Source organism: Micropterus salmoides, unplaced genomic scaffold (assembly GCF_014851395.1).
Source record: "Micropterus salmoides isolate LMB-PRFRI ecotype aquatic unplaced genomic scaffold, ASM1485139v1 Ms_hic_scaffold_20, whole genome shotgun sequence".
Classification (NCBI taxonomy): Eukaryota; Metazoa; Chordata; class Actinopteri; order Centrarchiformes; family Centrarchidae; genus Micropterus; species Micropterus salmoides.
The window spans coordinates 1,864,733-1,890,314 of NW_024041151.1; the positions used below are offsets into that span (position 1 = coordinate 1,864,733).

A 25,582-nucleotide genomic window follows, 5' to 3' on the forward strand; every position below is an offset into this window, starting at 1 on the left:
TGAGCAGCAGTCCCGCCTTCTGACAGAGCAGATCTGTTTATATTTAAACTGAAAAATCTTTCTCACAGAACTTTATTGTTATCTAACATTTCTTACTGAAAGCTAAATTCAGACAGTGGTGGGGACGTGTCCCCCGGCGAGTGAATGAGCCTGAAGAAGTTAACCAGCTGGCTCCAGAGCGTCGCCTCCGACAGCTCAGATGATTTTCCAGAGAAAGTTTTAGGTGCAGACACCACAGTCAAAGAGTTATTTACCCCAGCTTTACTATTACTATTTCTAATATGCAAATGAGGTATTTCCTCGGGGGCTCACCTTGGCCAGGGACACCTCCTCCTTCAGGTTTTCGTATCTCTGCTCCAGCCTGGAGAACTCTTTGAGCAGGTTCTGGTAGCGCTGCCTCTCCTGGTCCAGCTCAGCCTGCAGAGACGACTCCCTCTGAGCCAGACTGCTGTCGTCCTCTGAAACACACACACACACACACACACCGCCGTTCACAACCTGTCAGCGTACGGGAGCCTGTGAGGGTCAGCGTGCTGTTTGAAACGCGGTTCAGTCAGCTGAGATGGAACCTGAGAGACCAGAGGTGTTCTCAGGTGGGCGTGTTCAGGGCTCACCTTCGATGCTCTTTGATTGCTGCAGGATCCTCCGGTTCATCTCCTCCTTCTCGCTCTTCAGCAGAGTGTTCTCCCTCTCCAGCTCCTCCACCCTCTGAAGGCGGAGACAAAAACATCCATCCAGAGTGATACCACCGAAGAAGAAGAAGGAAGCTCAACAGTTAGTTAACATCGACGTTCCTGTGCAGTTTAGCAGGTTCAGAATTAGTCTCATATACAATAAACCTGATTCTGCTTCACCTGAAGTCCCAACAGATCCTCTGGACCAGCTGGACCACTGAGATTCCCTCTAAGGACTTTATGAAAAGTATTACATTTATTAAATGAATGATAAAGTTTAAAATATCTTTATTAGAGCTCGACTCGAGCGTCACACAGTGTCGCTCTCATCGTTCTGATGGTGGTGAAAGAAACACGATCTAGTATTTGATTTATTTCTGCAGACAGCCTCACGCCGTCTCCATGCTGATCTGACACTTCAGGGCCACATAAACCTGCTAGAGGGCCCCGGGGCCACTTGGTCAGCTGTGGGCCTCGATGTGTTTCCAGACTTAGTTTTGCTGACTGTACACAGGGATTTACAGTGATCTTACACAGAGTCTGGGGCCTCTGGGGCCCTCAGGACTTTAACAGCAGACTTCACCCTGGATCAGCTGTTAGCATCACGCGGGTCCCCTCCCGCCCTCACCTGCTGCAGCCCCAGTTTCTCGTTGCTGTGCTCCTCCTCCAGCTTCTTCCTCTGGGCCGACGCCTCCTGCAGCTCCTCCCTCAGCCTCTCCAGCTCCTCCTGCAGAGACGTCAGCTGGCCTCCTTCGCCCTGCTGACTCCGGACCTGCTCCAGCTGCTTCTGCAGCTTGTTCACCTCCGCGCCCAGACTGGTGTTCACCAGAACCAGCTGCTCGTTCTGAGTCCTGTACTCTTTGGACTGACAGACAGGAAGCAGGAGAAACAGGCATTATTATTATTATTATTATTATTATTACTGCTGGATGCGATGACGAGTCTTTAAATGTTAAAAACTTACCAGTGTTAACTACGGAGGCTAACAGCATTAACACAGGAAGATTAGACTGGACTAAATTAACCGTGGAAGATTTCCAGAAGTATTATGTTAGGACTGATGGGTTGCTGGGAAACATTGCACTGCCCAAAGACGCCATAAGATGTTGTGATATTAATTCACAACATAGTAATGATTTATGTGTTTTTTATGACTCAGTTGTTGAAACACTTAATATTGCCAGTAGGCATTTTTATAAACCTCAGCGAATGGCATATAGCATCAACCTGGTTGGAACGAGCATGTAGCAGAACTTCATGCCAAAGCTCGGTGTGCATTTAAAGACTGGATAGAGTCCGGCAGAGTCAGACAGGACCCTTTATTTGAAGAGAAGAAATGTTAAATATGCACTAAGATATATAAAAAAGAATGAGAACTCGATGAGGTCTGACTCTTTGGCATGTAAGATGCATAACAGAAGCTCTAATGACTTTTGGAAAGAGGTTAGAGCCAGGAACAGTACTAAAATGTCTTTACCCCCAAATATTGAGGGTGTCAGTGGCTCATTTTCCAGATGTGGCGGCAACATTATCATGAGCTGTTTAACTGTATTGGGAGGAAAATATTGATAATGATGAAAATGGGGTTATTAATTCAGAAGAGGCACAATCTGCAGTATTGAGATTAGATGATAATAAAGTGTGTGGGACCGATAAAATAACCGCTGAACATCCAAAATATGCAAGCAAGAAACTTGTTCCCCTGTTTGCTATTTGTATGACAGGATTTCTAGCTCATGGGATTCTGCCTGAATCTATCTTACCTGTTTTATTAGTGGCCGTCATTAAAGACAAAACTGGACAACTACAGACCTTTAGCCCTAGCTAGTAGTGTATCCAAAGTGTTGGAGAGAAAAACAGTATATTTTTACGACTGTGAACCAATTTGGTTTTAAATGTCAGCACAGTACAGATATGTGGATATTTGCCTTAAAGGAAATTTTAGATTTCTATAATAGCCAGAATTCCACAACGTTTATGTGTTTTATAGATGCCTCTAAGGCATTTGATCGGGTAAACAGAGAAATCTAGTCTTCTGGTATTCACACCAGTCGGTGCAGGTGAAATGGGGGGGCTCTGTATCAGAACCATTTACTGTTGGTAATGGTGTTCGGCAGGGTGGTATTTTGTCACCTTTCCTTTTTAACGTGTATATGGGTGACTTGTCACAACAACTAAATAAATGTAATACAGGATGTATGACAGGCAATACTCTCACAAACCACCTTATGTATGCAGATGATCTAGTGCTGGGTTACAACAGCAGATTTGTAGCAGTAAAGAAGACAGGAAATTAGTGTTCCCTGATTTCTTTTTATCTGGTAAAGTGCGTGATGAGTTTAAATATCTCGGCCATCATATTGTAAAAGATTTATCGGACGATAAGAAGATATATGCTCAGGCTAATGTGCTTGCAGGTAAATTTGGCATGTGTTCTGCTTATGTTAAGGTAGCCTTATTCAAAGCATTTGTCCACCACTATTTACTGCCCACCTGTGGCGGTCTTACAGCAAAAAGAACATGCAGAGGCTGAATGTAGCGTATAATGATGGCATGAGACAGCTCTTAAAACAACCTAGATGGTGTAGTGCTCGTCAAATGTTTGTTAATGTAGGGGTGCCTACATGCTCTGCCTTAATAACAAATCTTATTTTTCGATACATGTGTAGAATTTCTGTCTCTGAAAATAGAATTATTCAAGCTTTAGCTCAGTCAGGTATACATCTAGACTGTGGAGACACTGGCGCTCCTGTGTTTATTAATGTAGAACTCTGTACTGTATATTTATTGTTATTTTGTAGCTTGAGTCCTGAATAAAGTCATTGTTATTATCATTAGTAATAATAGTTCTGATGATGCTTCACGTTTTCAGACGCCTCTCTGACTCATGACTGGTCCCCTGTAGTAAATGTGTACTCGGCAGTAGTACTGGTAGTATCAGTATGTACGTGCTGTGCGTACCTGGTCGTCCATCTTCCTCTGCAGCTGGACGATCTTGTTCTCCATGCCGGTGTTGAGCTTCTTCAGGTGCTCTGCAGAGCGAGCTTCGATCTTCAGCTGCTGCAGCTGCCGCTTGGCTCGCGTGCGTCTGAACGCACACTGGATGGTGACGGCGGCGTCGCGCGCCGCCTGAACTTCTTCCTCTGCAGCCAGCCGCGGACGCTCTTCTGGATGATCATGGCCTTGTGGTGCAGCAGGAACTGCGGAGGACAGGTTTTCAGACGACTACAGAACAAGGAGGCATTCAGAGTCCAGCTGATCACATTCCACCTCAGATTGGAAACACTTCGCCTCCAATTCACTCGTTAGGTCAACAAACTCCAGACGGACAGAGGAGGACAGGCAGAGCTGAGACAGAAGACCGCAGTTTCTTTTACCTCGTAGTAAATCCTGCGGGTGAACATCCCTCTGGCGAAGGCCTGGATGGTGACCACGGCCTGTCTCACCCTCAGGTAGGCCCGCCGCTCTCTCACCATGCGGTACTGCTTCTGAGAGATGACGGCGGCTCGAGTCAGACGCAGGAAGTCTGCATATCTGAGGCAGGAAGAAACCAAAACATCATCAGTTAGAGGACGGGAGGGCAGAGGGACCAGGTCTCAGTCCTGCGACGTGAGACAGGCGGTCTAACCTCATGTTTGCTTCATCCAGCACACACTAAGACACTAATCAGACATGGAGCGAGTAAATGAACGCGCAGTATTGTAGAGCACGGCGAGGTGCCGGTGTCGAGGAGGCTTCTCGTGTTCCCACCTGCGGGCCAGGTACCCTCGGCCGTATCTCTGCAGAGCGATGGCAGACTTCCGGATCTTGCGGTATCGAACTCTCTGCAGCCAGCCTCGCACCGTCTTCTGGATCTTGATGCAGGCCGAGCGGAACTTATCCGCCCGGAGCTTCTCCAGGTACGCTACCTGCCCGGCCCGGAAGAAGATCTTTGTCTTACCGAACTGGAACATGTCCGGCTCCTGAGACACCGGAGAGACAAAAGATCTTAGTGTAACACGCGCCAGCCTGTCCACATCAACCGCCTACACCCAAATAAAGCCAAAGCTCCGGTTCAGTGTAGAGTAACACAGAGTACGCAGATGAAAGTAGTGTCCTCACCTTAATCAGCGTCTCCAGCAGGTTCTTACACACCAGCTTCTTGTCTGCAGACATCATTTGAGACTTCTTCAGCAGCACTCGGTACCTGCTGAAGAAGTCCGGGTACGTCCACCTGGAAACACACGGCACATGTTTTCTATCCTCTGAGGGCCCGTCATATGGTTATTTCTTTATTCTTTCTGCTTTATTCAGTAAGTAACGAGGACACAGGGAAGTCTGTCGTGTCCTCTGTGCCGTCTCTCAGGAAACAGTAATGAATATTTTTCACTACTTGAAGACGTTTTACCTGAAGAAGATAACGTGCAGGTTAAGTGACGGCTGCAGACCGACTTTAAACTCCGTTATGTAACAAACCCGGCCGCAGCTCTACACGTCACACAGATCTCTAGGTTTCATGGGAGCTGCTGAGTTTCTGTCCTCTCGTGAAGAGGACAGATGTTAGTGGAACAATGAGACCTCACATCTCTGAGCTCAGTCACATCTGCAGATCTGAGAGCAGTCTCTGCATCCGTGCTGTCGTTCCAGAGAAGAAGCGGACTCACCTGGACGGATACCCGGCTGCGCTGATCCGGATCGTCTCCAGGACTCCGCAGGCTCGGAGCTGCTGCACCGCTCGCTTGGAGTCGAACCTGCAGCGACACAAACATTTCAGATCAACCCGGTCACATTTAAACGGAGTTGGACAGCGAACACTTCCTCCTACCTCGTCTTCTTCTTCGGCATGGCCGCGCAGCACCAGGACCTGCAGCCCGTTTACAGCCGCCTGACAGACTCTGAAACATGTGACTGAGGCCCTGCATCTAATTTAACTGTGCAGACATGTGAGCTGGTCGACTCAGAGACAGAAACAATGACTGTCCTGTAAGAAGCTGAGCGTCACACTGACAGACGCTGAGACTCAGATTAAAGTCGCTCTGCAGAACATTTAGTTTCCTCTCTAACTAACCGCAGCTCTCTGCAGGCCGGCTGTCATTTCTATTCACTCTCGTCTTTTTCTAGATTAATGGCAGCAAGCTAAAAAACAGAAATGTATAAATACAAACTGTATCAACCTCTGCTGTGCTGCTGATGTACAAACTTTACATTCTCAGACTGAATGCTAACATGCTAACACCAACATATTGGATATACATTGGTTTGGGAAAGTGAGGCCTGTAAGAGCTGATCAGCTGTGCTGCTGTGAGGTCAGCTACAGGCGGCGCTGCTCCCTTTACAGCCTGCATTTGTTCCCCATTAACAGAAGCTGAATCAGCTGTCAGCAGTTAGCATGGATGGACAGACAGCTGTCACTGGGTTACTGCGATGCTGAAGGAAACTGACGACTCTCAGGAAGTCCTGAACTGATGTCTGGACCGCAGCTCCACCTGCTGACAAACATTACACTACAATCACTGAGCTCCTGTCCCCACCTGTCCCCTTCACCTCGCGTCTCTCCTGCTGTAAGGTTGGCTGTACAGATGGTGCAGTGGAGGAGACACGTGTCTCTGGTGTGAGAGACCTGGGGCCGGTTTCAGACTTCAGGAAGACATCTAAATCAGAGCGCACTGAAGACCCTGACTATCTTAAGTAGGACTACACTGCAATGAATTCTGGGTAAAATAAGACACTTTCAAAACAGAAAGTAGGCACATCCAACCACTCAGGAAAAAGCTGTTTGTTGCAGTAGTATAATAGTTACGAGGACATTTTCACTTAGTTAGCGGAGTGTAGAAACGAAAAGAAATGCTTGATTGTGGTGGTGATGGACCAGTGGATAAGACACATGCCTTTGGTGGGAGAGACCTGGGTTTTGAATCCCCTATGAGACACCAATGTGTCCCTGAGCAAGACACTTAACCCCTCGTTGCTCCAGAGGCGTGCGACCTCTGACCTGTACAGCAGCTGTAAGTCTCTCTGGATAAAAGCGTCAGCTACGTGAATCCTGTTCTGTCTACCTGTGGACATTCTTGATCAGCGTCACGACAGGATGAGGTGAAGTGCTGCCCCCCATGTTTTTGGAGCAGGTGTTCAGGACTCTGGAGCACATGGCCTCTTTAACTGGAATCTAACAATGAACTCTTATGTATTTATTTGTGGTGCAGAGAAGATGACCATGACTCACGAGAAGGGCTCCTTGTCATCGTTGGGTTTGATGCAGCGGACGTAGTGAGGAGTCGTAGCGTTCAGAGTCTCCATGAGAAGAGTGAGAGAGCTGCGGAACTGAACCAACAGAGCAGCAGGTGAGTGACAGCAGCATCAACACTGAACACAGAGTCCTGCAGAGGAAGGCGAGCTCACCTGGAGACCCACGGTCTTCCTGTGCTCTTTGTTGGGCGCTTTGGGAACCGTCTTGGCTGAGCGGACGTTCACTCTGGAGGACTTGGCGGGGACGACGTCGTCTTTCTCTTGGAACAGGTCTGCTACCAGCTGGAACTGAGAGGGAAACAACAACAAAGCTCACGTCACGAGCAGCAGCTTCAGCCGAGCACGGAGACGTTTAACAGAGTGTGACGGCTGATAGAACCAGCAGGGACGAGGGGATTATTAATTACTGTAAATAATATTTATATTTGCTAACAGGACAGACGGTGTTCACAGCAGACTTTTTTCCCCCCAGACTCTCAGCGCGCTGCAGAAGGTCTGGACCACCAGAGTCCATCTCTCAGTCCTGCACCACATCCTGACCTGTGATCAGCTTCAGAGTGACGACAGAAACACTCTCAGATGAGTGAACACACACAAAAACTTTGACCCACTTCTTCCCATTAACCCTTTGTTTGGCGCCTGCAGCTGCCCCGGCGCAGCAGACCCCACGCTGACCCGGTCTACTGTTAAACTGTAGGACCAGGAGGAGGAGGAGGAGGTCTCCCACGGGACACGAGCTGCCTCTCCTCCCCCCTCTGTGAATGTGTCTGCAGACAGATCTGAGGTCAGCCGGCTGGATTTAGAAAGCTCGTCACCTCTGAACACCGGGGACTGAGCATGAGGACTGAACCTTTAATTGCCGAAGATAAACAAGTCCGGCTTCATCAGAGCTGATCTCTGATCTGAAGCGGGACTCAGGTCAGGGTGGAGGACGTAATGTGAAGCAAATCAAAGGGACAGACACAAAAAGAGGACGAGCTGTCTGGAACAGACCCGGTCCAACTGGGTCCTGCTGAGTGTCACAAAGAGTCCTTCCTACGCTTCAAACAGAACCCGAGTGTGAAAATCACTCTGCAAAGAAGCTTGAAAAACAGTAAATCTGTAAAATAAAAGTGTCTGAAGTGTTGACCGCTGCTGGAGCTGTGGTTCTGGTTCTGGTCCTGGTCCTGGTCCTTACCTGACTGGCCTTCAGGATGTTGATCTGCTCCTCGTAGACGGTGTCTCTGTTCTTCTCCAGAAAGCCTTCACACTGATATTCCACCTGCAGAGAGACGGCAGGGTCAGTGAACGCAACACGACAGACAGACAGAGAGGGTCCCACCTCCCAGGCAGACCTGCCCCCCCTCACCACACTTTGTTTTATGTCCTGGTGTCTGACACCACAGAGCCTCTGTGATCCATCACTCAGACCCGGGTCCACTTCCTGTCCTGTATCGACCCAACTGATCTCCAGATTACTTACAAACTGTAGATTGAGACGTAGGATTTTAATCCTCGGTGTTCTGGTCTCTGAGATCCATTTCTAGCGTGACGAAGCGGTCTTGTCCTTCCTGATGGGACCTGCAGAGTCTTTGTGCGGTCAGTGTGTACATGTTCTGCAGAGGAGAGTGGAGCTCACCTTATCAGCAAAGTGCACGATGATGAAGGACGTGTTGGACATACGGGGTTTCTGAAAGTGGGCGCTGCCGGAGTTCTGCTTGTAGAGCTTCTGAGCCCAGTTCTGATCCGTCCCCTTTGGCACCTGAAACAGGACGCAGGTTATGTCAGGGCTTTTATTGAGGCTAACAGGAGGAGAACAGACAACTTCACAGACCGGCGGGAGGGAACGAATCATCTGTTCAGGAGAATTAAACGGGATAAACATCCAGATCAGGACCAGAAAGAAGACTTTCATCTGAAACTATGTTAACCTGTGATCTGGGAGCTACACTTGTTAACCCTCTGACGGTCCACGGCTGGACCTTTGAGCCGCTTCATCAGTTTAAGGAACCCATTAAAGCCCAGCAGAAGCAGTGAAAGCTCTGCCGGCCTCCTACTGTGAAGGACTACAGCTGAAGAACAGGAGCTCATCAGTCTCACTTTACACTCTTCGTCCAGCAGGTCCAGGATGCCGAGTCGAGCCTCGATCAGGTCTATGCAGGACTGGTTATCGTAGAAGTCTATCAGAGTCCAGGGGATCTGCTCCTTCATGTACTCCTCCTGCTCCAACTTAAACACGTGCTGAGGAGACAAAACAACATCCAGCTGATCAGAGTCTCGATCCTTCCCCGAGACGGGTCCGAATGTGGACCGGGGGCCGAGCGGACGCGTTACATACAGAGTTGAACTGCTGCTGAAGCTTCTCGTTGGCGTAGTTGATGCAGAACTGCTCGAAGCTGTTCACCTCGAACGTCTCGAAGCTGCGGACAGCAAACAGAGAAGAACTCGTCAGAGGAAGGTCACTGCGTCTCCACGCCGCCCCGAGCCGAACTCTCCAAATAATAAAATACAAACACTCTAATGAGAAGACAACATATTAAGTTAGGCCGACAGCTGTCAGGTTTATACCCTGCGTGACCTTTTGTAATTGTGCATTGGTGTCCGGTTGCCAAAACACTAGTTGGCGGTTTCTGTGTTCTTTCTTCGTTGGTGTAGGCTGCTCAAACAATGGTGGGCTGGGTCGTTTAAAATCTTACAATAGTACCAAAGTAGTACTTCATTCGATACCTTGCTATTTGATGTTTGTTGTTATGGACAAGCAAGAGATCTATTTCTTTTTTCTCTCTTCAAAAACCTGATGTATAAAATCCTGGGAAGGATCCTCTTCGTCAGAGGAAGGACGACGGCCTGGGACTTGTTTTATATTAGAATGAGAGGGAAACAGTTCAGAGACCACATGAGATGTGGGAAACAAATTTAGTTGAAAGTCAACCACAGAAAATTATTTTCTAAACTTTTAATTAATAAACTGAATTGAATCTCCGCGAGCGCTTTTTCCCTCAGAGCAGAGTCGCAAACCTCCTCTAAAAAAGACGGCAGTAAGAAGTAGAAAACAAGCAAGTCTCTAAACTACACACAGGAAAGAAGCCGCACGTCCAGCCGGTCAAAGCAGTGAAATCAGCTGATCAGAGACAGCTGATGTGAAGAGAAAATGAAATGTACAGAGACGCGTTACATGACGCCGGGAGATGAAACCAAAGAAAAGCCGAGCTTGTGGTGAGAAACCAACTGAGCCGCAGCCGAAGGAGAGAGGCTCTCAGAATCAGCGTGGACTGTTTTCTACGATCTGCTTGGCTGCAAGTAAAACTATACAAAAGTCTTTTTTTGCTGCGATCTGGTTTGACGTTTGGGTTCTGCTGATGGTCCCATAAAGGTATCGAGCAGCGATAGCGATCCGTAGAAGAGGCTGTAACTTATATGTTGCGTTTCTGGCGTGTGATGCTGCGGCTCAGAGCGGCACCTCAGCTCAGAGGAAGCTGGTCTCACCCGTAGATGTCCAGGACTCCGATGAAGGAGTGCTGCTTGGAGGAGGTGTGCAGGGCCTTGTTGATGTGCTCCACGATCCAGTCGAACATGCGAGCGTAGATGTGCTTGGCGAGCGCGTCGCGGGCGTTGTTGGCCTGCTTGCTGGACATGCTCTTCACGTAGGTCTCGGACGTGGTGGCCAGCTTCCTGTGGCAGAGCCAGTGCTGCATCTGCTGCAGCTCCACGCCCAGCAGCCGGCAGAAGTGCTTCAGGTGGAGGTCGTCGCCCTGCAACACACACACACACACGCAGCGTCACCCGTTAGAGGACGCACGCTCGCTCCCACCTGCTGATCGTCGGCGTGAGCGGTAACCATGGTGACGTACCGAGATGTGACAGGACTCTCCGTCTCGCTCCGAGGAGATCACGATGTTGCCCAGGTGGAGGATGGCGGCGATGACTTTGAAAATGCTGCTCTGACTGCTGTCCTTGATACCTGGAGGCACACACAGTTATTAGAGGGAGCTGACTCCGCCCCCTCAGACCCCTTTTCAGGCGGCCTCGGCCCTCGTAGGTTTGTTTCGGTCTCTCCTCACCCAGCAGCGCGAAGGCCTCCCTGGTCTTTTTAAAGTCTTCGGCGTCGTTCACTCCCTCGATGAAGATGTTCTCCCCTAAAGACGTGAAGTGGAAGTCCTCGGCGCTGGCTGAACCGCAAACAGAGAACCAATCAGGAGAAGGACAACACGTTACTCAGACAAGTATTTCTTATTGAAGGGTCCTGCCCTCGTTAAGAGAACTGAAAAGATTAGTTCATTAACGTGCTGACAGGAAACGTCTTTGTGACGCTGGAAGAGACAGATTCAGGTTTCCCTCCTGGACTCTCAGACCTTCAGGTTCCCGGTTTAAAGGTTTCAGTTGTTGAATCATTTAAATCATAAATCCTGTCTGTCATCACAGACCATAAACCCTCCAGCATGAGGGCCAATAAAGATCTTAGACTTCCTCTGAACTCGCTGCCCCCCCTCTGTGAACCAGAGACTCCAGATCACCAGAGGGACCCGGTTTAATCTGAGCACCTTCAGTAATAAAGGTCCTGACCCGTGAAGCTGTTTCTCTCTTACGAATACGAATCACTCCTCTTCATCTTACTGATCTTCAAACCCACATTTTGTCTCTAAATCCAGGACACATCTCCCCTGTAACCACGAAAGGTGGACTCACTGAGGCCGAGATCCTTGAACTCCGGTAGGCTGGCCGAGGCACACAGCTGGTAGAATATGTGGTAGTTCCTCTCGTCTTCGGCCTGAGAGACAAACAGGTCCAGCGTTAAATAAAATCCACCACACGGTGAAGGACGGTGAAGCCCAGCACGCCACTGACCTGGAAAACCACCCGGGACTTCTCCAGCAGGTACGTCCGCATGTTGGCGCCGATGATGTTGTACCGCCGGCTGAAACCGATCTGGATGTACTTTCCAAACCGACTGCTGTTGTCATTACGAGTGGTTTTTGCGTTTCCGATCGCCTGGAGGACAGAGAGGACAGGGAGGACAGGGAGGACAGGGAGGACAGAGAGGACAGAGAGGACAGAGAGGACAGAGAGGACGGAGAGGACAGAGAGGACAGGGAGGACGGATAGGACAGGCAGGACAGAGGACGGAGAGGACAGAGAGGACAGAGAGGACAGGCAGGACAGAGAGGACGGGGAGGACGGGGAGGACAGAGAGGACAGAGAGGACGGAGAGGACAGAGAGGACAGGGAGGACAGAGGACGGAGAGGACAGGCAGGACAGAGAGGACAGGCAGGACAGAGAGGACAGAGAGGACAGAGAGGACGGGGAGGACAGAGAGGACGGAGAGGACAGAGAGGACAGGGAGGACGGATAGGACAGGCAGGACAGAGGACGGAGAGGACAGAGAGGACGGAGAGGACAGGCAGGACAGAGAGGACGGGGAGGACGGGGAGGACAGAGAGGACAGAGAGGACGGGGAGGACAGAGAGGACAGAGAGGACGGGGAGGACAGAGAGGACGGGGAGGACAGGCAGGACAGAGAGGACAGAGAGGACAGGGAGCACAGGGAGGACGGAGAGGACGGGAGGACAGAGAGGACAGAGAGGACAGGGTCATCAGTCAACACCATCAATACTTCACGGCTCCAGAGGAGGTGAGGATCAGCTGTAACCTGGACTCCTGGAAAGTTTTGATGAAGCTTGAATGTGAATGCTGTGAGGACGCCTCACCTCCATGATGGGGCTGGAGGCCAGCACCTTCTCCTCCACGGTGGTGTCGTTGGACGAGCCTCCCACCGTGGCGAAGAACCGCATGGCGTACTTGGCAGAGACCGTCTTCCCCGCTCCGGACTCTCCGCTCACTATGATGGACTGATTCCTCTCGTCTCTGGAAACAAGCGCACACAGTTTCATCGTGTCCACACTCTGACGCACGTTAGACGTTTGATAAATTCATCAGAAACAGTTCAGAGTTCAAGAAAAGAGTCGGATTATTATTTATTTATTTTAGTTAGTAGGTTGTTGTTCCAGGAGCGGTTTGGTATTGTTGCTTACACCTTTTTACTCAGCAAGTCGAAAAATATTTTATAAATATAAATAACAGATTCAGATTCAGCTGACAGCTTCTACAACACGACGACCCTGAAACCTACTGCTCCTCTGTGGGCGGGCAGAACTACAGGACTACGCCCACGTGTGAACTGTTCCCAGTGCAGCTCACGTGGTCTCTGCGGACCAGGGTCTCCTCTGAGGATCAGTAAAGTCTGATCATGTAAAGGACCCGTGTGATCTGACCTGGCCATCTGCTTGTACGCCTCCTCAGCCACAGCAAAGATGTGCGGGTCCATGTCGCCCATGTTCTGCCCGCTGTAGGCCGTGATCACCTCCTCTCCGTAGATCTGCAGCTGCTCGTACGGGTTGATGGCCACCAGCACGATCCCTGCAGAGGAACACACGGTTACACGGGGCCGCCAGCGACGCCAGCGCCGCACACAGAGCTCGCGGCAGGGACTGACCGCAGTACGTGTAGATGTGGTTGGACTCCAGGAAGCGGACTTTGAGGTTGTGCAGGACGGCGGGCTCGTGCAGGTAACTGAGAGCGGTGAGGTCATTCTCCCCCACCAGGATGTCGGGGTTACGCAGGAAAGGTAGAGCGTTACTCTTTGGACCCACGGGATACTCCAGAGGCTGGGACAGGAAGAGACCGACAACACATCAACACACACGATGACTTCCACGTGACCGGAGAGCTTCACACCCGTCACTCCCTCATGTTTGTTACTAACAGGTAACTCGTGCACAAGAGGGAAGAGACGAGATGTTGTGAGAGAACACCTGCCGGGAAGGAAAAGGCTACAAATACCGTTTCATCCTCCAGCTTGAGGTGAAGGACCGGGTCTCCCTCCTTGTAGTCTCTGGTGATCTCCGCAGCCTTCCACACATCCTCGGGGTCGGGGATCCAGACCCGGGTGAACTGAAACAAGCACATCATTTAATCAGTAAACACGTCCAGCAGGATCCCAGCGTCTCTCTGCCCACAGCACGGATTCATGTTTTAATGGCCCCGAATAATCGCAGTAAAACAGATGAACCCGAGGGGCCGTCAGACGCGTGATGGGAGAGGAAAGAAACACACAGCGTAGTCTTTAAGACTCTCATCTGTGTTTATGTAAAATATCAATCTGAAAAGTGAGTCCTCCCCTCACATTTCTGTAAATATCTGATTCTATCTTTTCATGTGACGACACTGCAGAAATGACCCTTTGCTCCAGTGTAAAGTAGTGACTGTATGACAGTGTAAATCTGCTGTCCCCTCAAAATAACACATCACACAGTGTTACAGGGTCTCAGGTGTGAACGGGGAGCAGGAGTGTTAAATGTGGCGTTGTCGCTCTCACACTCCCTCATACCGCTCACTGGGAGTTCAACATGGCACCTCACGGCAAAGAACTCTGAGGACCTGAAACAAAGAACGGCTGCTCTACATAAAGATGGCCGAGGCCAGCGGTCTGGCATCGGGCCAAATTGTTTCAAGCCCTGACATGGCGGGCCAGAACAAAGTCCAATTATTTCAAATCTTTGAGTATTTGTGTGCACGTTTAGCTCAGTCGGTACTGTGCGGGACTCCCGTTTGGAAGCTCGATTCCAACTAACTGCACGTTTTTTTTTCCATTTAACAAATTAAGGACACTTTTTCACGTGCTCACAATAGAGCATGTGAAAAAGTGTGAACACGTCCCAGAGTTCCGCATTCATAAACCTACGGACGCTGAAGATATTCAGGGGAATCCAGTCACACGTTTACTGACGGCTTTTTCAGATGTGTGTCGTGCAAACTAGAGTGTCTTTTGAATGTCGTTCAGAAGAAAGTAAAAGCAGTGGTTGAAGGGGGGGGGGGGGGGGGGGGGGTCAGCCTATCAGGGCTCAGACCGTACGCCGCACACTGCGTCAAACCGGTCTGCATGGCTGTCGTCCCAGAAGGAAGCCTCTTCTAAAGATGATGCACAAGAAAGCCGAACTCTAAGTGATACTGTGTCAGAGAAATGTGGCGGAGTAGTGATTAAAGTACAAACTCCTCCGAACTGTCCGAAAGTAAAAGTCCAGCAGACTTCTCTCTCTCTGGACTTTTATCTTGAGCTTCTGCAGATGAACAAAGTCTCTCTTCCTGATCAAAGGCTTCATTAGCTCTTCACTGATAATCACTTCATCACTAATCACAGACACAACCTCATCACGCTCAGCGATGAAACCGTCTGCAGCACTTCACACAGAGCTGAGAGGAGAGGGACGATATTAACGACTCGCCGAGAAGCCCGAGGAGATAAAATCTGAAGGAGAGAAGTACGACTGCAGAGAGGTTTAACTGAAACCCATCCGCATGATGGCGCCGCAGGAAGTTCTGACAGTTCGTCCTGGTCTGAATATGGAGTATCAGCCAATAAACAGGCAGCTCATTTCCTCAGAGTCTCACTGAGAGGACGAGGACAGCGGTTTCTTTGTTCCTCACATTTTGGGGAGGAGCCTCTGTCTGACTGGATGATGGAGATCAGCTGTGGATGCTGAGTCATGAACACGCACATATGAAGAATTCACATATGCTGAGTCAGCACACAGCGTTTAGATTAACAAGGTCCAGCCAGCGGCCGAGCAGCGTTTCCACCCTGAACCCTCAGGGAGAAGTAAGAAGTGCAACATCAGTCACCAACCTGCTGACTCAGTCTGTTTCTGAGGGGGGGGGCAGAGAGCAGCGGCGTCTCAGACTCAACAGACCTGTTTCCTTTAAACACTTTAACCTACATTCAGTTTGTACGTCTCTGACCTGTGAAGCACAGAGCCAGCAACAGCTGCTGAGTCATCAGGTAGGCCCCGGTGAAGGTGGCCCCGGGCCCCCGCCATCTCATATTCCCCAACAGTCAACACACACAGCCTGTCAAATAAACACAATGATTTGCTTCCAGTCGGGCAAAATAATCCTGAATCAGGTGACGATCGATATTCATATCAAGCAGGATTCCTGAGGGAGGAGTCACCAGGCTGAAACCTGCAGACAGAACTCAGGGCGACACAACACCACGTCTCCGCTGGCAGCTCTGTGAGACTGGACTAAGACATCTTTGGGTCAAACTCCCAAGACACGGGATCATACATTCCCCCCCTCCGCCTTTGAAACTCCGCCCCTCCAGCGTGTAACAGAGTGTGTGAAAGTTCAGGGTTGGCGGTCTAGATGTTTGGGGCAGAGGGGAAGTCCAGAGCATCCTATCAGCCTGGTGGATGAAACTGATCCTCAGTCTCAATGCCGCTCACACAGTCCGCTGAGCTGCACAGTGAACCGGCCGCGCGTTTAATGATGTCATCGCGTCACGTGACCTTTTATTCAAACGACTTTCTGCTCTCAGCGAGGCAGATTTGCATTAAAAGCAGCTGCAGGCGGTGATGTCACGACAGCACACGCTCGTCCAGGTGAGCTCACCTGGAGCGTGTCAAAGCTATCTACTGGTTCATCACCAAGCCAGAGACAGAGCGTTACGGTCTGGCGCAACTTCCTGTTTCCAGCCGATGCTTGGACGTTAATCTGGGACGTGTTCTCAGAGTTTTGACAGAGAATCCCCCTCGTTTAATGAGATTATTTTCATTCTTAGTTTTTCAGTGTTGCTCTTTCTGCACGACCTGTGCTGGTGACACAGTGATTGATGGATTAATGAGGCAAATATAATAATGTCCACGTCTGCAGGAAACCGCAGGAGGACAGCAGGAAACAATAAACATTAACAACGAACAACAAACAACAAACTACTCATTAACCTGAGACAGGAAGTCAAGCTGCTCGTAAAGCTGACACGAAGGAAGGTCGTTATTATATTATTATACACACACACACACACACAGACACACACACACACAGACACACAGACACACACACACACAGACACACAGACACACACACACACACAGACACACACACACACACACACACAGACACACACACAGACACACACACAGACACACACACAGACACACACACAGGCGAGGAGCCGCCGTCTGAAGGCAGCGGCCTGTTTATTTAAATTTGAAAGTGCCATAGAAATAAAAACCAATCCGTGCTGGAACTGGAAAACTGATTCATGAGCACAGTAAAGACTTTATACTTTTTATTTATACTAGTTACTGCTGCAGGCTGAGCTGCACCAATCAGAGCAGAGCTTTCCTCTCATCACTCTGACGATCTTAAATCCCTGAACTGCTGCTGCTGCGTCTGTTTGCCTGCGTGGAGATCAATGAAGTTGATCTGATGTAACTTCCTAAACAAGAGGCTGGAGTAACCTGTTAGGGGGCCCGGGGCCAAACTCAGCTGTGGGTCCCTCCAACAACGGTAGAATAGTTGTTCCTGCTTGAAACGCCCGTCACTGTTCTGAACTTTAATGAACGCGTCTGTCTGCAGAAACACTGTGATACAATACAAACAATAAAGAAGACAAACATCAAACCCTCGTCTGCCTGTCTGTCTTTCTAAAAGAATCAATGCAAGTTAAACCACAGAGACAGAGAGACACAGAGAGAGAGACACAGAGAGAGAGAGACAGACAGAGAGACACAGAGAGAGAGACACAGAGAGAGAGAGACAGAGAGAGAGACACAGAGAGAGAGAGACAGACAGAGAGAGACACAGAGAGAGAGACAGAGAGGCAAAGTGTTCCACAGCCAGCAGTGTGGGGAACCACTAACAGTCTCTGACCTGGGGCCCTAAGACTACAGGAGGGGCCAATCAGGGAAGCCCTGTGTCATAACATGAAGCCCATCAGCTGTCTGTTTATCTGGGACGCTGCCAGGAAGCAGCCAATGGCTGTGCAGCATGTCGTCTGCATGTAGAGCATCACAGCAGGAAGCACAGGCAGGAATGAGGACACACACACAGAGACACACACACACACACACACACACACACACACAGAGACACACAGAGACACACACACACACACACACACACACACAGACAGAGACACACACACACACACACACACACACAGAGACACACAGAGACACACACACACACACACACACACACAGACACTTGTTGTAGTTGTGATATCGAACATAAAGAGAGCTGCTGTTTGTTCCCGGGGACGAGGGAACATGTCAGACATGAAGCCACTCTGTAGTCTGGAATCTGTCCTGCAGACGAGGACAACAGGACTGAGAGAAAGTTCATCCTGGTGTGAATGAATGAATGAAGTCGTCACAGGGGCCAACATTAGCTAACTAGCAGTAAAGACCGCGTGCAGCAGGGGCTGATGGGAAAGTCTTTAGTTCTGCAGGAGAATCACAGAAACAACGACTCTGCAGCACTGAGCCACTCAGCCTTTATGGAGCTCGCCGTGGGCGGGAGGAGCAGGAGCTGTTGGACGGGTTCAGTATGAAAGACGAGTCTTCAGCTGAAAAACCACACACCACAGAAAAATGTCGACCGCGTGTCAGAACGTGATTAACAGGTCGTCAGGTGAGAGTCAGTCAGAGCTTCCTGCTCCTGATTGGACGGTTTTAAAGGAGGTCGGCGGGCGCTCTCAGGTTTCCACGCCGAGCTGCGTTTCTCCTGCACGCTGACAGGCTCACCGGTGAAACCCCCGAGCCGCGCCCAGCGACGTGTCAGCGCAATGACATCAGCCTGCGGGTGAAGGCCGGGTGTGTCCCACAGCACGCCACAGCTGCATTCCACACAGGAAGCCAAAGGTCACGGACGGCTCTTATCTGCCGCCGTCGGTCTGCGAGCCTGAACGAAGATCCTCTGTGTCCAAGAGAGGCGTCTCACGCCAGTCAGATAAACTTTCACTCACATCAGATAAGCTTCACAGCTCTGAATCAGGACCTTCAAGTAGCTCAGAAACCAGGTGTGCCAGATTCAGTAACTGTCAGCTCCACTGAGTCAGCATTCAGCTGGGCTGCCCCCCTAAAGGTGGACTACGTTTATTAGTTAACTGAATCTGATCAGGACACTTGATCTCTAGTAGAAATGGTCCCAGTGGAGGACGTCCCCCAGCAGCGCTCCACAAACAGACCAGCAGAGACCAGAACCACCACCCTGTGTCACGTTCAGCTGCACCACAGGAGGCGTGAAGAAGAAACTCACCACCAGTTCAGTTTTCACTGGATTCATTTATTGGATTTCATTTTTTTCTTGCTCACTCTCTTTCAAAAACATTTAGAAGGCTTCTGCGGCTCAGCTGGTCCACGTCTGGTGGCTGATCGTGTGTTTGTGGGTTTCAGGGCTGAAATGATTCATCGAGAAACTCGAATAACTAGATTCCTAAAAAGCATCGACGCTTCATTTAACCCATACAGCTGAATTCAGCGCCCTGTTTCACACCGACGGTTATTACTGTTGCACAAGGCGCTGATGCTGCGGAGGAAGAAGAGAGTGTGGGATCATTTCAAGCCGACAGAAATCTGCAGCTCTGTGCAGCCAGTCTGCTGGAAAACCGAAGCTCCAGTCCACAGAGCGGAGCCCAAACAAGCTAACGTTAGCATTAAAGCTACATCATGAGCTAAGATGAAAGCTAGCAAAGTAAACGCCGCCTGGAGTTTGGACTGGAACGTTACAGTGAGTCACCAGCCGATCCCGGCGCCAGGCGAAAAGATTTCTGTTCCGATTCCTCGATGACTCTCGATTGCTAACATAACCGATAGCTGCAGCCCGAGCGTGTCGGTCTTTTAAATGTTTTTCTCTCGTATGAAAGTTGCAGTTTTGTGTTTATGGTGGATTTTAATGGAGGACCGGGCGACTCCAATGTGGCCACTCGGCCGCCACCTTGGCACCGCCTCCAGGCAGCTGTTTGGGCTCCTGTCTGAATGAATGGGCAGAGAGCCAGAGCTTCACTTTCACAGGTCACCACGACATAAAAACTACATGAACAGAATCAGCAGGAAACAGTTTGATAACTTTGTAAAGGTTTAAAAAGCCTTTTTCTGCTACTGCGCATGTACAGCAGCAGATTTTATTCTGATCCACGATATGAATCAGCGTTTTCCAGGAAGGGGGCCAAACTTTCAGTTTTACATCGAAGCCAAGTGTGAGATGGAGGAAACCAAAACCTGTCCAGCGTCCACGTGTGCTTCCTATTTTCATTAGACTTCATTCTCCACCTTGTTTTTACTCACCAGCTCTGCTCCCCACAGACCGAACGTACTCCTCTGTGGCGTATCAGGAGAGTTTCTAACATTAAAGGGAGCCGTGTTAGAGAGAAAGACACATTCAGGGGTTAGTGCTTCAAGGACAGAACCTCGTCCCTGCTGATGACTGACCCCGCCCCCCTCATGAGGTGGAGGTGATTAGAGACACGGACATCAGCAAACAGATGCAACTAATGTTAATCCTGTCAGATTTACCCCCCCCCCCCAGCTCCAGCAGAGGGTCTAATCCTGAATCTGAAGACCTCCTCCTGCTGAAACACTACCAGCAGCCTCCTGTTTCCCCTCGCCATCCCACCGTCACGCACGATAACCCGACGTTCTAGCTGAAGAAACGCTGACAAACTGAAGCTCTGGCTGTGGGCTCCTGTACCCGTGGGGCCCCGGGACCTGGATCTATTTATATCCTCAGTTCAAAGACAGCACCAGCAGGACCCGCAGGCCTCAAACAGCATCGCTGATCATAAATAAAGATAAACCTCCAACACAGAAGGATCCATGACTCAGCCCGAGTCTCAGACCCGGACCAGATGGAGCTGCAGGATCGGCCCCCGCGGCTCTGGATTATTTAGTCTCACAGCGGGTGAGGAGGCTTTAAGTGGCCCTATTTAATGATGTGGGCCGAGTCCAGGAGGAGGGATTACAGAGGAGATTAATAATCTGCTCTCAGGAAATAAAACACACAAACAGCCGATCCAGATTTCTAGAGTCTGACAGAGTCTCAGAGTCTGGACCACGTCTCCAGCGTCAGGCTGACCTTCAACTAGCAGACGCTGACGTGAAACAGGAAGCAGCGTGATGTTGAAGTCATCATCAGAACAAACATCCTCCTCTAGCTGCACTCAAAGTGAATCATTCTCATTAAAGCAGAACATGTGAAGATAAGGTGATGACGTCACTGCTTCAGGAACCAAACGCCGGTGCGGCGGCTCCCTCAGAGCTGCGCTCAGCGGGGCTGGTGCGAGCCGTTTGTGTCCGAACCACATTAGTCTCCTCGCACTGACACAGGTGGAGGTGCAGAGCACGCCCGAGCTGCTGAACTCACGCAAACAGAATCAGAAGGGAAATCTGCAGCCCAGACGGCGGCCTGATGACCAGCTGGTGGCGGTGCAGCGAGGTCAACTGAGGGAGGATGAGGGGAGGACGGTCAGCTGAGCAGCATCTGATGTTCGTCAACGAGGACGAAATGTTTACTGCCAATCAACCGACTGATTAACGGACTGATCCTGATCTCAGAGAGGGACCTTTATCACGACTGTGACGCGGATCAGTGGTCAGATCTCTCGCTGGAACCTGGTCAGCTGTTCTGCTTCTCCGTCATGTTCAGTAACAAACTGAAACTCTTTGGACTAAAACTAGATGACAAAGTCACGCTGGACTTTTTTCACCATCTTCTGGACAAAAGAATGGGCAGATTAACAGATGATGGAAAGAATCGCTGACTCTCAGCAGCAGATTATAAAATCTGTTCCTCATCTCATTAAACAGGAATAATCAATAACTTCTGAGCTGCCACTTATCATCAGCCCGTTTATCTCAGCCGAGAGATCAATACCTGCTGAGTTCAGCGCAGCCGTCAGAACTTCACCTCCATTACAAAGACCTTACAGAAAGTAGAAAGGAAAGTCTGGCAGCTCTGAGGTCCTGGTCCTGGTCTGGTTCACAACATTTAGCCGGACCCGCCGTCTGTCTCTCAGGTGAACCACACACAGAATCAGGAAGTCAGAAACTTTAAACGCGGCTTCATTCACGAAAATGAAAACAGCTGACTTCCACTCCACAAGCACTGCATCCTACATTTCCCACAATCCACCTGGACGGATCCTCCCTGTCAGGTAAACAGCCAAGTCTTTCAAAACTCCAGCTTGTAGTGTGATGACATCACAGTGACCTTTTGAATGTGTGTCAATAAAGGTTTGAAATCAGGTTTGTTGTTTTATTTAGACACTGTTTATAAGACAGAGGTCACACACCTGTCTGCTTTAACTGTAACATGAGAAGAAGAAGAAGGTTCTGCACCTGTCTGCTTTAACTGTAACATGAGAAGAAGAAGAACTAATAATAAGTCGCGCAGGTTCTGCACCTGTCTGCTCAGTTGAACTCATTTACAAATACGTACATTTAAAGCCGAGCGTCGCTTACAACAAACAGAGTCTAAGAACATGACTTGACTTAAGATCTGTCCACCCAGCTGGAACAGTCGGCTCACATATAAACCAGCACACAGCTACAGTTTGCACATGATTTAAACTTTTGCTCAGGATCACCTGCAGCCGCACGCTAACCTGGCTGGAACGAACAGGCGACTCAGCACTCAAAGTCTCACAGAAATAACATGAAGTCTGGTTCGTGTCGAAAAAGACACGGAGGTCTGAAGGCTGTGAAAGTTTAACCTGGGAGAGCACGGGTCCATGTTAGACCGAGTCCAAGCTGGAATCTGAGACTCCGGCGGGAAACACACGGACTCTGTTCCTCGGAGTGACGTCGCTGTGGGTTTCAGGTAAAATGGCTCACCTTTGTGTACAGCTCGTTCACAGACATGCTCCCGCGAGTATTCCTCCCTGAACGAACACACTACGTCGGCCGTGTTGTCGCTCCCGTTAAGGATCCATCATAATCCGTTCATCCGGAAGTTTGTTCCTCTAAACCAGGTGAGACACCGGACACCTTCCAGTCCGCATGTCCCCGGCCAGGTACAGGTGTTCCCGGTGCAGTACGGGCAGGTGCTCCCGGTGCAGGCAGCCGATCCCGGAGGAGTTTCGGTCAGGCTGTTTGGCGCAGCTTCAGCTTCAGTAATCGATAATCAGTCCGCTGATCAGGACCTGCGGTCACACATCCGGCGCGAGGACAGAGCCGAGAAATGAGCAGTAAATCCAGAAAGAACAGAAGTAATAAAGATCACTTCCTGTCAGCGGAGAGGGATCCACACTCACACACTCACACACTTACACACTTACACACCAACTGGATCAGCGGAGCACTGCAGCAGGATCACAGGTTCTCAACATGAGGCTCGGGACCCCGGAGAGGGTCACGAGAGGATTTACGCTCACGTGTTCATCAATACAGTCAATACAAATAAATCAACCCCCCCCCCAGCTCAATGTCTATTTGCTGACACATAAAATAATATTTTATAGTTTGTTTTGTTTCTTGCAGGAGGCCATGCTCCGCAAAATAACTACCTACAGGCGACACATTCATTTGTATTTAATCAAATGTATCTTACAGGAAAAAGGCATTTTCCTCTGGCTCCCTTAATGTAAATATATATCGCCTGTAAATTGAACACAATTACAAAAAAAATGCAGAAATGAGAAAAAAATTAAATGAGAAAAAAATCTGAGGACATTTTTGAGATGAGCCAGAAGAAATGTTGAGAAAGAAAATTGTGTCATTTTGTGTTTTCTGTTAGAGTTACTGTGGGGGGGGTTTACCCCATGTTACTACATCTTATGTCATATATTGATGGAGCTGCTGCATCATGTTGAAATATCCACGGCATGTTTTAAACGTGTTTTTCTGCTGTTTTTAGAATGAACAATTACACTGTGGTGTTTTCACAGCGCTCACTCACCATCCATTTACACACACTTCTGTGGACGACTGTTAATCAGGCATATTTGTTTGATTTGACCAACAATCTGATCCAGTTTCACCAAAATCACCGATTAAAGTTTTGTCTCATCTGATAAACAGTAAATTCCTAAAATTCCTTCCCCCACTTCAGCACGTTCACCAGAACCAGTGAACAAAGTTGTAAAGTTTGGTTTTTGTACAGGAGTGCTGCGTCCAGACAACTCGGAGCGCACAAATCTCCAACATGCAAGTAGGAAAAGTACACCTGAACGCAACATCAAAGTCAGTAAATCCTTCTCCCCCGACTTCATGCAGCTGTCTGACGTCACAACGGCAGCACTTAATGTAAAACAATCAAATAAAAGGCAACATGAAGTACATCCGCCTGCAGTTAATTAAGATGTCATCAAGGTTCCAGTAAACAATCTCTGAAGTTATTCGGGAAAACATCAGGAAATAAACGTATCGATGCAGCTGCACAGGAGCAAAGTTAGCAGGAATTTATTTGTGTCAGCCATGTTTGGACTCGTGCGCCTGGAACGCTTTTAGGTCAGTTTCTTCGTTAATCAGTCAATCGTTGGGTCGATATGATGTGAGGAAGAACTCGAGGAGACGATGTTAAACGTATCTTTCTGCTTAAACAAAATAGATTCAATTAATCAACTTGTCATTTCAGCTCTAACTGGTTGCATTGTGGGAAATGTAGGATCCAGTGTTTTCGGGCAGCCTCCTCCTGGCCTCTGATTGGTTAATCTGATCACTGCAGAGAAAGAAAAGACTGAGCACACCTATAAATGTACCTAAGTACTCTCAGCAGATTGTCATGTCATATTTCATATATTGTATTATTATTATGTCTGTAGCAGAGAATAATGCAGTGCAGTAAAAAGTACTATATCACTGTATATCCCCCTGACATGTAGTAAAGTAGAATTATAAAGCAGGAAATAAGTTCAAAGACCTGAACTGTACTTTAGTACTTGAGTAAAAGTGTTTCACTACTTTAACATGAGGAAATAAAAGTGAATAAAGATTCACAAACACAATAAAGTGGGCGTGTCATCGAAGGAGGTTTCAGCACATTATACCTCTGCTGGCAGGTAACTTAAAGTACTTTTACTCGTTTCCCATTTTATTTAACCGGGAGGAGGCCCACTGAGATGTGATCTGGGAGACCTGGTCAGAACAGCCTGGGAAACACCTACACGCCTCCTGAAGGGCCCCGACCTCCCGAGGGGCCCCAGCTCCTCTAACTGCAGGGTCTTCTGTCAGGAGTTCCACGACGAGGATGCGCAAAATCAAAAGGCAGAACCTTCCAACTTTAAACAGCCCTGGAGACTTTAAAAGCTGCTCCGTGTTGACAGAAGTTAAGGAGGCCGCAAAGGTATCTGGGTAATCTGGACGGGACCGTCGCGTAGCTGAGGCCACTTTATACGTTTTCCCTTTTACTCAACAGATACAAACTGATCACTCTCTGAGCTGGGAGGCTGGTTAGAAGAGGAGAGAAACATTTAAACACTGCGTTCACATGAATCCATAACTCTCAGCCTGAAGTACATTTTGCTGATAATACTTTTTTAGCTTGAGTAACATTTTGAACGCAGGACTTTTACCCTTAGCAGATTGTCACGTGTTCCTGCTGCACTTTAACTTGTAGGTGACGGATTCTGACTCCTTGAAAATGTGCTGACCCTCCTTCAGGCCTCCAAGGAGAGCGGTCTTATCGCTGTGCAGCTCTGGCAGGAACTCGCTGATAGTGTGTGTGTGTGAACATTAACCAGAGATCAGCAGCCTCTGATGCAGTGAAGACAGATAAAAAGCAGCTTTACCTTAGCGTACAGGTGGTACTGTCTCGCCATCGCGTCCCTCGGCAGGTCCTCCGGTGCAGTCAGAAGGTCCCGAACATACTGTGCTGCTTCAGCTCAGCTGACTGTGGAAAGCAGCATATCTCAGACCTGTCTGAGCATAAA

The 25,582-nt window shown here is 49.2% G+C and overlaps 2 protein-coding genes and 1 long non-coding RNA gene across 3 annotated transcripts in view; all 3 read right to left on the reverse strand.

The window, feature by feature from the left end:
- LOC119914852 (unconventional myosin-Vb-like) overlaps positions 1-3,795 on the reverse strand; it is a gene marked incomplete in the record, with an annotated part of 35,366 nt that extends 31,571 nt beyond the window's left edge. Inside the window, 2 exon segments of the mRNA XM_038734395.1 lie at positions 1,307-1,539; positions 3,636-3,795. Coding sequence (XP_038590323.1) covers positions 1,307-1,539; positions 3,636-3,680 — 278 coding nt within the window.
- LOC119914955 (unconventional myosin-Vb-like) lies at positions 3,728-25,582 on the reverse strand. Its single transcript, XM_038734501.1, has 21 exons — positions 25,442-25,582; positions 13,717-13,827; positions 13,370-13,541; positions 13,149-13,293; positions 12,585-12,741; positions 11,724-11,867; positions 11,565-11,646; positions 10,940-11,047; positions 10,730-10,839; positions 10,365-10,630; positions 9,217-9,298; positions 8,979-9,119; positions 8,518-8,640; positions 8,077-8,160; positions 7,053-7,187; positions 6,877-6,974; positions 5,318-5,404; positions 4,776-4,887; positions 4,425-4,636; positions 4,052-4,208; positions 3,728-3,874 (listed from the first exon to the last, which is right to left on the reverse strand). The coding sequence occupies exons 1-21, from the start codon at positions 25,469-25,471 to the stop codon at positions 3,728-3,730; spliced, it is 2,703 nt and encodes a 900-aa protein (XP_038590429.1). The 5' UTR covers positions 25,472-25,582.
- On the reverse strand, positions 21,959-22,243 carry LOC119914895. The gene is made up of 2 exons (XR_005446873.1): positions 22,117-22,243; positions 21,959-22,052 (listed from the first exon to the last, which is right to left on the reverse strand). It is a non-coding gene; the product is annotated as an uncharacterized LOC119914895 (long non-coding RNA).